This window comes from Phascolarctos cinereus, unplaced genomic scaffold, assembly GCF_003287225.1.
Source record: "Phascolarctos cinereus isolate Bilbo 61053 unplaced genomic scaffold, phaCin_HiC Scaffold_1;HRSCAF=81, whole genome shotgun sequence".
Classification (NCBI taxonomy): Eukaryota; Metazoa; Chordata; class Mammalia; order Diprotodontia; family Phascolarctidae; genus Phascolarctos; species Phascolarctos cinereus.
The window spans coordinates 38,591,493-38,607,016 of NW_027555514.1; the positions used below are offsets into that span (position 1 = coordinate 38,591,493).

General features: G+C 38.5%; 1 protein-coding gene across 1 annotated transcript in view; it reads left to right on the top strand.

Moving 5' to 3' along the window:
- Positions 1–15,524, top strand: part of COL6A5 (collagen type VI alpha 5 chain) — a 115,009-nt gene that overhangs the window by 23,602 nt on the left and 75,883 nt on the right. The window contains 6 exon segments of the mRNA XM_020987253.2: positions 905–998; positions 2,795–3,388; positions 6,949–7,557; positions 9,772–10,329; positions 11,966–12,520; positions 14,555–15,127. Of these exon segments, the coding sequence (XP_020842912.1) occupies positions 905–998; positions 2,795–3,388; positions 6,949–7,557; positions 9,772–10,329; positions 11,966–12,520; positions 14,555–15,127 (2,983 nt within the window).

The window sequence follows — 15,524 nt, forward strand, 5'->3', positions numbered from 1 at the left end:
ATTAAGTATGTCCTGGAATAAATACTCTTTTTTTAGTGGTAGAGGTAAATCTTATACTATCCTCACTGGTGAAAACTCCAGTACACTATCCTTTAAAGGTAAACCAGGGTCACCAGCCTCTGTAGGAAAAGATCCAGGGAAACTGGAAATTTCCTTTGGGGGATCCCATCTCCTAGGGAAGAACAGAACAAAAGTGACTCTCCTGCTTTGTAGCTGTGGAGGTATTTAGAGCACTGTCTGGAACTTTCTTGATTTAACTAATTATTCCAGCTAACTAGTTTATGTGATGCTGAAGGAATGAAAATAACCTCAAGTTGGTAAACATTAAATGCCAAAGTAATGGATACAAATTAGAAAAAGAAAGACATCCCTGCCCTCAAGGAACTTAGAATCCATGGGGAACATAGAGGAAGTAGACACACAAAAGGAGGCTGGAGGGGTGGTGGGGAGGACACCAGTGAAGTGTGAGCTGGAGAGTCCAGGTCCAGCTTTCTCTAAAAGAAAGCTTTGGGAGGAGTGTTCCACCTGCCTATCAAGGAGAGAGGAAGCTGAGGGAGTTAGAAAGGCTTTGAGTATCCAAAATTGATTTAAACATCATGAAGAAGAGATCTCAGGTAATGTAAATGTCACAAATGTAAATTTGCACAATCTTTATTTAACATTTTTTTGCCTCCTCTAAGCTGTGGAACTTTGCCTAGGACAAAGTCCTGACCACCCCACCCTTGTTACAAATCTGCCTATATCTCTTCTTTATTACATTTTCCATTGGTCCACTGCTGAGCCCCATGACAGCCCAATGCATTCTTTCTAGACATACATTGTCCAAAAACCCAGTTTTGCCCAATATTCCTGTATGTAGTAAGCTTATTTTTATCTCTTATAAATAAATTTGTTTCCTTCCCAGAGTCCAAGCTTAAAAACATTCTACAAGATGAAGATGCTGCTAATCTCACTGACCTTAATCATCTGGGCTGGAACATCAGCTGATCAGAGCCCTGGTATTTGTCTATTTCATTTCTATTACTGTTTGTTTGTCACGGGTCACCACATTTTCAGAAGTGAAGGAAGGGGTGGGGATGGACTGAAAACTAAGGACTGAAAAAAAAAACCCCAAACAATCAGATAAAGTGGCTGTCTATTAAAAAAAAAACCCACCACAGGCAGCACTTTGTAAGTATGCAATACCACCAAACCATCTAAACACTAGAACATAACAAAGATGTAGTTAGAATTCATGATTTGTATGAAATCTAAAAGACTCTGTCTTTCACTCTAATTCTGGTCTAAGTACAGAAATTAGGTTGTCTCCTAAATCCTGACCAGCCATTATTATTTCTGCCCAACTAAGCAGGTTAGATTGCATCGGAAATTTAACAAGTGAAAAAAAATCCAATCACTTCTCCCTCTCTACCTCAGTGCTCCTGATTCAGCTCTCTTCCCCACATTTCTCAAAATGAATGTTTCCTTTCTGACCTTCCTTTAAAATGGTCATGGTAGAGATAATTTTTAAAACCTCTCCCATAAGCCAGCATCCTAACCTTGAAGTTCTTGAGGTTAGAATCTTACATTATATCCTAATATTCTTATAATATAGACTAATTTTACCTAATGTAACAGCCATCTTACAATGTATTCTATCTAATGAGCTAAGTAACAGCAGCAGCAGAGAATAGCTATCTTGAAGTGAGGTGGGAGAGTCACCCCTCCTACTCCTGGTTCTAGTATATTTGGTTTATGCCTCGGCATGGTTAATTTGACTTATCTCCAGAGCTGAACAATACCCACCCCACCCCCATGCCCTTCTTCTATACACAGACAAGGCAGTCTGTGCAAACTGTCAAGATGCCAAGCCCCTGGGAAGATTTCCATAGGACAGTCTTGCTCACCCTAACCCACTTTCAAAGTCCACTTCATTGTCCACTGAGCAAAGGTTTTCTTTCCCTCCAGCGCAGTACCACCTTGGCCTAATTTCAATACTACATTAAAGATTGGTGGTTCCAGATGGTGGAAAGTCACTAGCATAGAGTTAAGGGGAAAAAAAAAACACCAAGCCTTTCCCCTCCACCCATTCCTCTTTTGTTTGTTTGTTAATTAAAATTTTTTTCCCCAATCATTTTTTTTCCTCTTCTGTCTCTCCCTAGCCTATCATCCACCCCCTACCCCACCTACTACAAGAGAAAAGAAAAAAGAAAACCAAAACCCCATAACAAATGTGCACAGTCAGGCAAAACAAATGTCCATATTGGCCATGTCCAAACACTGGGGTCTCATCTGCAATTAGTCTATCCTCTCTCTGATGGGAGGTGGATAGCATTCTTTATTATCAATCATCTTCAATTATGATCAATCATTGTGTCGATCACAGTTCCCAAGTCTTTCAAAATTGGTTCATTTTCACAGTGTTAGTGTTATGAATTGTTCTCCTGATTCTGCTTACTTCACTCTGCATCAGTTTATACAAATCATCCAGGTTTCTCTGAAACCATTCCCTTCTTACAACATAATTGTATTATATCACATTCATATACTATAATTTGGTTAACCATTCTTCCCATTGGTGGGTATGCCTGCTCTCCATTCTTTTTGCTAAATTCCAATTTGGAATATTAGGACAATATTAATGATAATTTTCTAGGATTAGACCACCACAGAATGATACTTTTCTTGCATTTAGGGTCTATGTCCGAAATGACACTATGCTTCTCAAGTCAGTATTATATTGCCTTGTGGTGTTGAGGATCCAGGTCTTATAATAAGTTTCTTTTCTTCTTTGTTTCTGACTTGGGGTTTGCAGGTCCTGAGTTTGCTGATGTTGTGTTCCTGGTGGATAGCTCTGATCACCTGGGGAGTACGTCCTTTCCCTTTGTGAGAACCTTCATAAGCAAGATGATCAACAGTCTGCCTATTGAAGCTGACAAGTTCCGTATCGCCCTTGCCCAGTACAGCGATGATCTACACCAGGAGTTCCTGCTGAACACCTTCAAGACTAAGAAGGCAATGTTTGACCACCTCAAGAAGAACTTTAACTACATTGGTGGGTCCCTGCGGGTAGGCAATGCTCTAGAGAAAGTCCACAAGACCTACTTCTCGGGGCCAGCAAATGGAAGAGACAAGAAATTATTTCCCCAGATTTTAGTTGTTTTGGCTTCAGCCAAATCTGAGGATGATGTGGTAGGGCCTGCAGAAGCCTTACACAGAGATGGGGTAGAAATCATTGCACTGGGGATACAAGAGGCTTCAGAAGAAAACCTAAAAGCCATGGCCACTTCTCAGCATCACTATAACCTTAGGGCAGTCAGAAACGTTGGAATGTTTTCAGGCAACATGACCAGGATCATTAAGGAGACAATAAAGCAAAAGGCAAGAATGCAAGATGTTGATGAAGTAGGTGAGTAAATTGACAGAAGTTATATGAGAGATATCTAATTCCATGGAGAAACCAGACTTCATTTACAAATGTTGAAAGCTGCATAAATGAAATATATTGGGATCACATTTCTGTATTCCTTGTAGCATTGTGTGTCCTAAAAATACAGTAGGTACTTAATAAATGCTTGTTGGTTGATAGAGTAACACTTAATAGGTCCATGATCTTATGCAGGCATTCCTTCCATCTGTGTAAATTGCAGCCTATTCACCTTTTTTTTTTTTATCATGTATGACTGTTATCTAAATCCTCCATATGCATCCTAAGACCCTTTCTGTATTTACTGGATACTGAGTACAGTACCCAGTTCCTTTTCTGGTCCTACATGTCTTTTATCCACTTACATACATCATTGTTGACTAGCATATTTATGAGGGAGCTAGGTGGCACAGGGGAAAAAGCCTTGGGTCTGGAGTCGGGAAGACCTGAGTTCAAATATGGCCTCAGACATTTACTAGCTGTGTGACCCTGGGCAAGTCACTTAATCCTGTTTGCCTCAATTTCCTCATCTGTAAAATGAGCTAGAGAAGGAATTTTATCACATCTGTAACAAAACCTTGTATGGTCTTAATGTATGTAAGATAGCTTGTTGGAGGAGAAATTTTAAGGCCTCATTTTGCTCCATCAAATCATATGCTTTTAAAAGAAATCTACAAACAATAGACACAAATAGATATTATATTCCCTATATCTCTCTGTTAACTGTGTGCCTGTGAAGATGTGGTCCATGGTCAAAAACCATCTGCAAAAGCGTGCTTATTCTCATCTCTTATTTTCATCAAGGATACCTCACTGGGTGCGTAGATTGTTTACAATAAAAGATGAGGCAGTTGGCAGATTTTTGCAGTAGCTGATTTCTTCCTTATCACCCTTCTGGATAATAATAAAATATATAAACTTCTCCATTTTTTTGAAATCTTCATCTCTTTGAAATATATTGAAGAGTAAACCATTGGTTCCTTTAAAATTGTGTTGCTTCTAGCATGGATTTCTTCGATCTACACATAGGTGCATATTGACCAATATATATGTGGTCAGGTCAGCCTCAGCTGTACTTCCTCATTTCAATTCATTATCATTACTGGTAAACTACTGAGATGGTGGAATCCAAATGAAGTGGTTTCACGTTTGTTGCTAACAAGAATAAAATCACTGTAGAAAACTTAAACAATCTGTTCCACTTCACATGTATTTGTTGACTTGCTTCCAGGATCATCTACAGATTTCTCCTTTTTCATTCCCTCCTCAACTTCTTCTTGCTGTTTTGTGAGGTGATGCTGATGGTCACTTTCTGTAATTGTCTCTTGGGAGGTTTTACAAATGAATTTGTATTTTAAAGTATTGCACCCCTGCCCGCCATCTTCTTGGCTCTGCTTGGCAAGAAGACCAAATGTTGGTTGCCTGAGGCAGTTACTGGGCTTTCTCTGTCCCTTGTTGTGGTATTTATTTTGAATAAGTTGAATTCTCTAAGACATGGCGTCTCTAGGAAAGAAGGAAGGAAAGAAACACGTTTATGTTGAACCTGCTATATGCCAGGCACTGTGCTAAATGCTTTACAAAGATTATCTTGTTTGATCCTCACAACAACCCTGAGGAATAGGAGCTATTATCCCCATTTTATGGTTGAGGAAATGGAGGCAAGCAGAGGTTAAGGGACTTGCCCAGGGTCACTCAGCTAGAAGTGTCTTAGGTTAAATTTGAACTCGGGTCCTCCTGATGCCAGGCCCAGTTTTCTGTGTACTATGGTGCCACCTAGCAGCTTCTCTAAAGACATGGGTATCTTTACTGTTAATTCATTTGCTGCTAGTGTTTGTCCTTTGTTCTCCAAGAGGACCATGGCATCAGGAAGGTGATGCCAGGACATGCAAGTGAGTTGAATTTAAGTGAGGGAGGGCTGTGCAAAGTCACCAGCCTCACCTTTTCCTCTGCAGCCATCTAGATCCAGTGGCAAGATGTGGATAAGGACACCTTGGATGCAGTGGGAGACCTTGGCCTTTTTAAGCTACTAACAGACCACTACTAGGTCTGTTTCGAAAGATTACTAGGGAAAAAAGAAAATAATTTATATATTCTAAAATATTTATAGCGCCTGTCTTTGTGGGGGCAAAGAACTGGAAATATTGGGGATGCCTGTCAATTGAGCAATGGCTGAACACAATGTGGTATATGATTGTGATGGAATACTGCTGTGATATAAGAAATGATGATCTTGATGATCTTAAAAAAATATGGACAGACTTGCATGAAATAACAAAGAGCAAAATGAGCAGAACCAGGAGAATGTTGTATACAATAACAGCAATATTGTTTTGTTTTGGTTTTTTAGGTAATTGGGGTTAAGTGACTTGCCCAGGGTCACACAGCTAGTAAGTGCCAAGCGTTTGGTCTGAGGCCAGATTTGAACTCAGGTCCTCCTGACTTCAGGGCCAGTGCTCTATCCACAGCGCCACCTAGGTGCCCCCAGCAATATTGTTTTAAGAACAGCTTTGAGCAAATACGTTATTTTGTCTGTTCAATCTCCTTGCCAAGCAGAGATCACATAGTAGCAACGGGAAACACTGGTGCAGAGTATAAATTCATTTGCAATACCTTTTGACAGAAGAGACCGTCATCTGACAGAATTACATTTTGGGTTGGAGCTGCTGTAATTGCATTGTTATTTTTTTTAATCTTAACCCTTTCTTCTGCAGTAGAATGAATACTGGATTTGGAATTGGTATTGGGTTCCAATCCTGCCTTTCCATTTTACTACGTGACCTTTGGCATGTCTTTTAACTTTCGGTCTGAGAGTCTTCATGTGTAAAATGACAGGGGTTGGAAAAGATGACCTCTGGATTTCCTTCCAGATCCAAATCTATGATCTGATGAAGAAAAAAATAACTCCAGTTGGTTTGGTTTTTTTGTCTTGCTGTAACCAACCAGTAATCTGACTGCACATAGCTAGCATACTCATTCAGAAGTGATTTTCGCATTGGTAATTAGTACTTTTCTGAGCAGAGGTGTTGGAGTGTGGGACTTGGAATCAAGAAGACCTAAGTACAGGTCTTGCTTCAGATCCACTTAGTAGCTCTGTGACCTTAGACAAGTCATATCTATTTGAGGCGCCTTTATTGTTCTCTCTGTAAAATGGGGATTAGCTACAATGATGATAGCTGATGTTTCCATCACACTTTAATGTTTCTGAGGACTTTGCAGTCATTCTGTTATTTTGGCCCCCAAACAATCCTGTGAGATCAATGATACATCAAGAATATATGATTTGTGTCAAGAGAACTGATGCTGTTTGCAACTGATCTATCATTTATGATCTCAGAGGGTTGCTTGAGACGAACAAAAGTTAAGTGACTCACCTAAAAGCACACAGCTACTAAGTGCCAGAGTCAAGATTTGAACCCAGGTCTTACCAAATGAACCTAACTAATGTCTTCACTTTACAATGTCTTTCAAGCAGTGAATGTTGCCATCACAGAAGTAGATAAGCAGGCTATATTAACCTTTGGATTCTTCCTTTGTCCTCACAGTATGTGAAAGAGATTCTGTGGCTGACATTGTCTTTCTATTGGATGAGTCCTTGGAGGTCAGAGGAAACTTGGAAGACCTTCAGAGGTTCCTGGAGAACATCACAGCCTCCATGGATGTGAGGGCAGGTTGTACCAGGATAGGCATGTTGAGATTCAGCGACAGGGCGGAGGTGGTGACTTCTCTGGAATCTCGCATGAGCCACGCGGAGATTGCACAGGCCATTGGGAGCCTCTCTCTAAGGGATGGAAAGGCCTATATTGGGAAAGCCTTGAAGAAGGCCAGAGAAGAAGTCTTTAGCCACAGCAGGAAGGCCCAGGGCGTGCGACAGATAGCTGTCCTGGTCACTCATAGATCATCAGAAGACGAGGTGAACGAGGCAGCTGAGGACCTTCTCCTGCAGGGTGTCTCCATATTTGCCATAGGCATTGAAGGCTACAACATCACCCAGTTGGAACAGATAGTGTCTTACCCTGTAGATCATTATATTTCCATCCAGAAGAGCTACACAGACCTGGAACCTTACAGTGTCACTTTTCTAAACAAACTCCAGTATGAAATACAGTACAGGATGTCTGTCCAACGTGAACATACTGAACGTTACAGGACAGGTATGTCTTCACCTCCGCATTTTCAATTTTCTTCTGCCATAGTTCTGCTTCTAGTTGCCTGAGGTGAAAATGTATAGGTATCTAGCTTTGGTGAGTTGTTATTAAAACAGTTTGCTCAAAAATGTACTGTAACTTTCCGCCCACAATGGACAACGATCAAAGAATATAGGCTGTTGCAACAGTCCTAGTACAGTTTTAGGCTATTAAAGCCTTATTTAATTTGTGGCTTTAATTTGCATCTCTCTATTTTTTTTCCCTCTACTATCAAATGATTGTAAATCTTTTTTTTCTAATTGTCTATTAGACATGCAAATTAAAGCAACTTGGGGATACCATCTCCCATAAAATTGGCAAAGATTATTAAATACAAGGAAACAATGTTGGCGAGGTTGTTGAGGAACAGAGACACTCATTCATTGCTAGTAAAATTGCACGTTTATGTAATTTTTTTTTGCAATTGCCATGTTTTAAAAAAATTTTTAACATTTGCTTTTAAAATTTTAAGTTCCTAATCCTCTCACTCTAATTCCTCTCCTACCCATTGAGAAGACAAACAATATGATACCCATTTGTATAATCTTTTTGAAAAGCAATCTGTTTTTTTGTTATAAGAGATAACTCTTTGGAAGGGAAAAGCAGAAAGAGGAAGGAGACAGGAAATTCTAGATGATAGAAAAATAAATGATAACAATAAAAATCCATTTAAGAAAAAAGAAAAGCAATCTAATATTGTGTAGTAAAAGTTAGGGAAAAATCATCATGTCCCTTGATGGAATATTTTATTGTTGGGAATAAACCCTGAAAGTATTATCAGTAACATTTGAAAAGAGATATCCACTCAGAGATTTTCATAGAAACATTTGTTAGTAATTGAAAAAAAAAATCAACTCCCCAAAACAAAGCCCAAACTAGAAGCGATCTTCTGAAAAGGGGGGAATTCTTAAATAACTTGTGGCACATTAATGGATAGAGATTGAATCTATGATTTCACTAGCATAATGAACTGTTAGATGAGGAAATTCCTTCTATCAATGCAGGTTCACCTTTTCTGCAATTTGTAGTCATAAAGTGTAGAAAAATGTAAATGCAAAGGGTTCTTAGTCCGGGGAGGATCTATGAATTTGGGTTTTTTTTGTAATTTGATAGTCTTATTTAAATATTATGTATTTCCTTCGAAATCCTTTGTATTTTATGCATTTAAGAACATAATTCTGAGAAGGGATCGTAAGTTTTATCTAACTGCCAAATAAGCACAAAAACATCAAAAAAAAGTTAAGAACTGTTTTATGTATCAAATTTAATTGGTTTCACTGATAATTATTACTAAACAAGTATAATTGGTGCCCCACAACATATCAACATTTAGCATAGGCCTTACCCAGCCCCAGGAAGATTATAAAGCAAGGTGACTGGTACTGAGAACTAATTGAAGCAATTTGGTGGGATTTTTCTGATCCTGTTATTTGCATTGTCTTCTCATATGCCCTCTGAAAACCAACTGACCACTCCCTTTAAATGAATTTTTTGACAATCAAGTAGCCTTCCTATTCAAGTGTTTTATGCTTCAAACTTTCAAGGGAAAAAAATCCTTTTTTTTAATATACTCACTAGAGTTGAATAATTAGGAATTTCCACAGTCATAAATTATGAAAAAGTTATTTGGAAGCAACTAATTTGTCACCTGCATTTTTCCTTTAATGGAACATGGCCTCTGCTAGGTTCCTTTTCATTCCATTGTTATTTTCTAAAATGAATAACAACTTCAAAAATGTGTCATATTTATTTTAAATATATGTTATACACACTTATGTGTGTATATGTTGTATCTCCAGACCAAATATAAACCCCTTGAGGTCAGGGACTAATTAATCTTGCCTTTGAATCCCTAGCACTTTACACACAGCACAAAGTAGGCACTTAATAAATGCTTTATTGATTGCTTTTAAAAATTTAATTTCCCATCTGGACACCTGACTATGTATACCTGTAAATATCTCTCAAATACAAATTTTGTTCATAGAATTTTGGGTGATAGAAGGCCTCCAAGGTTCAGATGATCCACTTCTCCATGTCTATGTGATATTATGTAAAGGATCCAGAAAGTTGGCTCAAGAAGATTTTCTTTAAAACGTCCAAAGCCTTAATGTTTCTCCCTAGATGCTCTTTCTGAGTGTGCCAACATTAACTGTGCATAAACTTTTTATTTCCTTGCAGGCTGCATTGAAACAGAAAAGGCCGATATCTATTTTCTCATTGATGGCTCAGGAAGTGTTAAAAACTACTTCCAAGAAATCAAGAATTTCATGATTGAGGTGACGCAAATGTTTATTGTTGCCCCAGAGAAGGTCCGGTTTGGGGCAGTGCAGTATTCGACCAGTAGTCAAGAGGAGTTTGGCATTGGCGTACATTCTAACAAGGTGAACTTAGGCAAAGCCATTCTCAATATCCGACAGATGGGATACACGACAAATACAGGAGCAGCCCTGAATTTCATGCTGCAAGTGATACAGGGCTCCAAGAGGAAGCAGCCCAGCAACATCCCCTGTCATCTCCTTGTCTTGACAGATGGGAAGTCTGATGATAAAGTTACAGAACCAGCCAAGAGACTGAGGGAGGAAGATGTCATCATTCATGCAATTGGCGTCAAAGGAGCCAACATACATGAGCTGGAAGACATAGCAGGGTCAAAGGACAGAGTTAAATTTGTACATAATTTTGACTCTTTAAAAGGCATAAAGGATGAAATTGTTCAGAGCATCTGCCATGAAAGAGGTAAGATAAATCACTTCCTCCCGTGCATTTCTTCACAAATATCTTCCAGATGATAGATGATCAAGTTATGAGATAGGAAGGATGGCAATATGGCGAATTCAGGCTTGATGTCAAGAAAGGCTTCCTAACAATGAGCATGATCTATAAGTGAAGGTAGAGAGGGCTGCCTGGGAAGATAATGACCCCATCCTTCTTAGAGGTCTTCAAGCAATGTCTGGATGATTACTTGTTGGGAATGTTATAGAGAGAATTCTTGTTCAGATCCAGGTTGGACAAGACCTCCTTTGGGTTTCCTCCCAATTCCAAGATTCTGGGGTTCTTCAAATTTCCAAGGTAGATTTATGAATCCTCCTTGGAAAACTCAAGAAAAAGATGTTATAGAATGATGATGTGGAATAATATTTTTCTATTTCATCAAATACTCCTTGATAGTAAATGATTAATTTTGGATGCAGCATATATTCTTTCAGGCTCCAAGATACTTTTCTTCCTTTTTTTCCTTATCCCACGACCCATGAGAAAGCTTTTTTTTTGAAATTTAATTTAATTTTTTTTGTTACATTAAGTTCCAAGCAGTCTTTTTCCCACTGTCCCCAGCCTGCACTAGAGAAGACCACCATTTCACACACACACACACACACACACATATGTATGTATGTATGTATGTATGTGAAGGTAAATATATATGTATATATGTGTAAAATATATGTAAAACCATACTATGCAAATTTCTACTAATCAGTTCTTTCTCTAGAGGTAGATAGCATCTTCTTTCATAGGTTTTTGTAATTGGTTTGAATATTTATAATACTTGGAATAACTTAGTTGCTCACAGTTCAGACAATATTGTTGTTACTATATACAATATTTTCTTGGTTCTGCTCATTTCATTCTTTATTATTTCTTGCAAGTCTTTCCATGTTTTTCTAAAATCAACCAGTTCATCATTTCTTGTAGTATAGTAGTATTCCATCACAATCATATACCACGACTTGTTTAGCCATTCCCCAATTGATGGACATCCCCTCAATTTCCAGTTTTTTGCTACCACAAAGAGAGCTGCTATAAATATTTTAGAACATATAGTTATTTTTTTCCTTTTCCCCCAATCACCTTGAGAAGCAAACCTAATAGTGATATTGTTGGGTCAAAGGGTATACAGTTTTATAACTCTTTGGGCATAATTCCAGATTGGTTTTCAAAATGGGTGAATCAGTTCACAGTTCCACCAACAGTATACTGGTGCCCTAATTTTTCTGCATCCTCTCAAACATTTGTCATTTTCTCCTTCTGTCATTTTAGCCAATTTGATAGGTAAGAGGTGATATTTCAAAGTTGTTTTAATTTGCACTTCTCTAATCAATAATGATTTAGAGAATTTTTATAGAACTATTCATAACTTTGATTTCTTCGTCCAAAAACTGCCTGTTTATATCATTTGGCCCCCAGAATGCTTTTCACTGAGTTAGTATATTAGGGAGCAACCTTCATGACCTGAAGGAAAGAATGCATCATACAATTTGAGTTGATCTTTATAATGTGATTTAATGTTTTAATGATATTTGCTTTTGCTATCTTTTTAGTTTGAAAATGGTTACCTTGATTAACACCATTTTTTTCCCTTAACAACCTACAGACTGTAAAGACAAAAAAGCAGACATCATGTTTCTGGTGGATAGTTCTGGGAGCATGGGAGCTGCTACCTTCAGCAAAGTAAAAGAATTTATGAAAAATCTGGTGGATAAGTCTCATATTGGCATTGATCAAGGACATGTTGGTGTCATTCAGTTCAGCAATTTTACCAAGAAAGAATTTGGGCTCACTGAACATATGACCAAAAGTGACATTTTTGATGCAATTGACAGAATGAGTCCTATTGGAAGTAAAACCTATACAGGAAAAGCACTGAGATTTGTGTCTGATTACTTTGAACCCTTGAAGGGAGGACGTTCTGGTGTGAAGAAGTTTCTCATCCTCGTCACTGATGGGAAGGCACATGACAAAGTTAAAGAACCAGCTTTAGATCTTCGGAATAAAGGAGTCACTATCCTCTTGGTTGCGATCTTCCGATCAAAATCACCTCAGCTAGAGGATATCACTGGAAATGCAAACTTGGTTTATTATGTTGAGAGTTTTGATAACCAAAAGCTACTTGAAGATAAGCTGGTTTTTGATATTTGCACTCTCGATGGTAAGTAGTCTCCATTTTCACTAAAATGACTTGAATTTAGTTTTCTAGAACATGATATGTTAATACTTCTTAAATGATTTTTGGAATAATAATACAAATCACAATCATGATAATAATAAGCTAGAATTCATAATTCAGTACCAGTCCTTGGACATAATTAAAGCTGCCTTTGGAAAAATTCATTTTTTTTCCACTCTATATGTTTTTAACCAAGGCTCTGGTAGCCGTGGGTATTATGAATTAAGAATTTGGCCAAGTAATATCATAAAGCACTGTTAGGTGGCACAGTGGATAGAGTGCCGGGCCTAAAGTCATGAAGACTCATCTTCCTGAGTTCAAATCCAGCTTCAGAGACTTACTAGCTGTATGACCCTGGGCAAGTTACTTAACCTTGTTTGCCTCAGTTTCCTCATCTGTAAAATGAGATGGAGAAGGAAATAGGAAACCATTCCAATATCTCTGCCAATAAAACCTTAAATGGGATCACAAAGTCAGACATATCTGAAAAACGACTAAAAATTTATGGGCAGCTAAGTGGGACAGTGAATAGAGCACTGGGGTTGGAATCAGAAAGACTCGTCCTAATGAGTTCAAATCCTGCCTCAGTCATTTACTAGCTGTGGAACCCTGGGCAAGTTACTTAATCCTGTTTGCCTCAGTTCCTTATCTGTAAAATGAGCTAGAGAAGGAAATGGCAAACCACACCATATCTTTGCCAAGAAAACCCCAAATGGGGTCATGAAGAGTCAAACATGACTGAAAAATACTTGAAAGTATAGGGGGGGAAAACATACTAACCTAAAATCTGGCTTTGATGTTTCCCAACATTTTTCTAAGATTTAGTTACAAGTCTTAGAAGAGATATGTGTTGATGTAGTATTGAAATATAAAGACATGTTTAGAGAGAGCCATGGTATTGGATATGGAAAGACAGTCTACCTCTTCACCTTTAAATTCTCCTATTACTTTCTGTCTTTGCATTCTTCTGTAGATGACCTAAATACAGATCTCCCTTCCTAATTTTAAAGATTTTATATTTATCCTCCAGTTGAGTCCACAGCTATAGTTTCAAGCCATTTCGTGTCTTTTTTTTAAATTCAAACAACAGGAAGTAGTTATTTATAAAACATGTAGTGTTAAGTTCATTGGCAGCTAATGCTGCAATGATTTTTGGGATAATCAAGCAAATCAAGGAACACACCAATCAACATACAAATTAAAGGCAATTGTGGGTTTTAACTTACCCCATGAGGCTGATCCAGTTCTGAGAGAGAGGGAGGATCCAAAGATGTGTCTTGGGTGCCACAGGTTAAAGAATTGAGCCAACAGTTCTGTAAATCCAACCTTTCAGACACGAGGCGAGTTTAACCATGTGGCCGTGCCTTCTTTTCTCAGATACTTGTGTGTTTTTCTGGATAGGAATGAGTGAAATGTCTTATTTCAAATGCTGATCTTCAATTAGTAGTAATTAGATTTTTCTCAAACATCAGTTTGGAAACAGCACAGTATAGAGATTAGATAACTGAAGGAGATGTCCAGAGGAAGGAAAGGAAAGGAATCCGTATAGTATATGGAAGGAGCTCAGGGATGGAGAAGGGTCCAGAGTGGGCATGACAGCTGTCTTCAAATACTCAAAAGGTCAATCTGTGGAAATAGATTTTTTTTAAATTTGGCCCCATAATACAGAAGTAGGAGCAGAAGGTCACAAAGAACACTTTGAGGTTTGATCTCAGGAAAGTATTGCCAATGAGTAACATTGCCCAAAAGAAGAATTAGCTGCTTTGGGAAGTTCATGGGTTCTTCTTTCCTGGACATCTTTGAGCAATAGCTAAGTGACTCCTTGTAAAGTATTTCACGGTAGGAGTCCTTTCTTCTAGTATTGGTTGGACTGAGTGGCAACTCTGGGATTATCTCTTTAGTGTTTTCTGTGTGCAGGAAGACTGCACATCTTCCATGAGAATTGCTTTCCCCCAGCCAATGCTGTAGGATGTTAACTGCATGGCCTTTATTATGAAACCTTTCTCTTTCTTGCAGAATGCAAACAGATTCAAAAGCTAGACATTGTATTTGTGCTGGATGATTCCTCGAGCATCGACCCTCATCAGCATCAGAGCATGATAAACTTTACGATGCACTTGGTGAACAAGTCGGATGTTGGCAGTGATGGTGTTCAATTTGGAGCCCTCAAATATGCAGATGATCCTGAAATCCTCTTCTACCTTAATACCTACCCGACCAAGGAAGGCGTCATTAAGGGACTTAACTACTTGAAAGGAGGAGTGAACACTTACACAGCTAAGGCTCTGAAGAAATCCCATGAGCTATTTACTGAGGAAAAAGGCAGTCGAATCAACAGCGGTGTAAAGCAAATGCTCATTGTGATTACTGATGGGGAATCTCATGATAGTAAAGATCTCGAGGCCACAGCCAAGACACTAAGAGATAAGAACATCATCATTTATGGAGTGGGTGTAGCTGCTGCTTCTGAGAAAGAACTCTTTGATATAACAGGCTCAAAAGACAAATATTTCATGGTAGACAATTTTGAAAAATTGGAAGAAATTTACCTCCCCATTGAGAAAAAAGCTTGTGACAATTCACTTGATGGTAAGTTGCTACATTAAAAGGTCACATACTAGATCTGCCTAAAACTAATGTGAAACAATGGCATTAAGGCTGCCACACACTAGCCATGTGACCTTGGTTCAAACTCTTTGGGCCTCAGTTTCCTTATCAGTAAAGTAAGGGGGCTGGAATGTAAGTTCCTTCCTGCTCTAAATCTATCATTCTGTGATCCTTCCAGTTCTTAATCCTCTGACTTCCAAGTGAAGAATGAATTTCAACCTGCACGTGAGTCTCAGAGGTCCCCATTATTTTGGAGGGTCTCTCTTTTCAGAGAGAGGTTTCCATCGGCCTCCCTCTCTGTCCTTAGCTTGTTGCATTTCCATTCATGATGTTCTGTTGATCCAGTTGATTTGTGATGTCATTGGTCAGTCTGAGACCC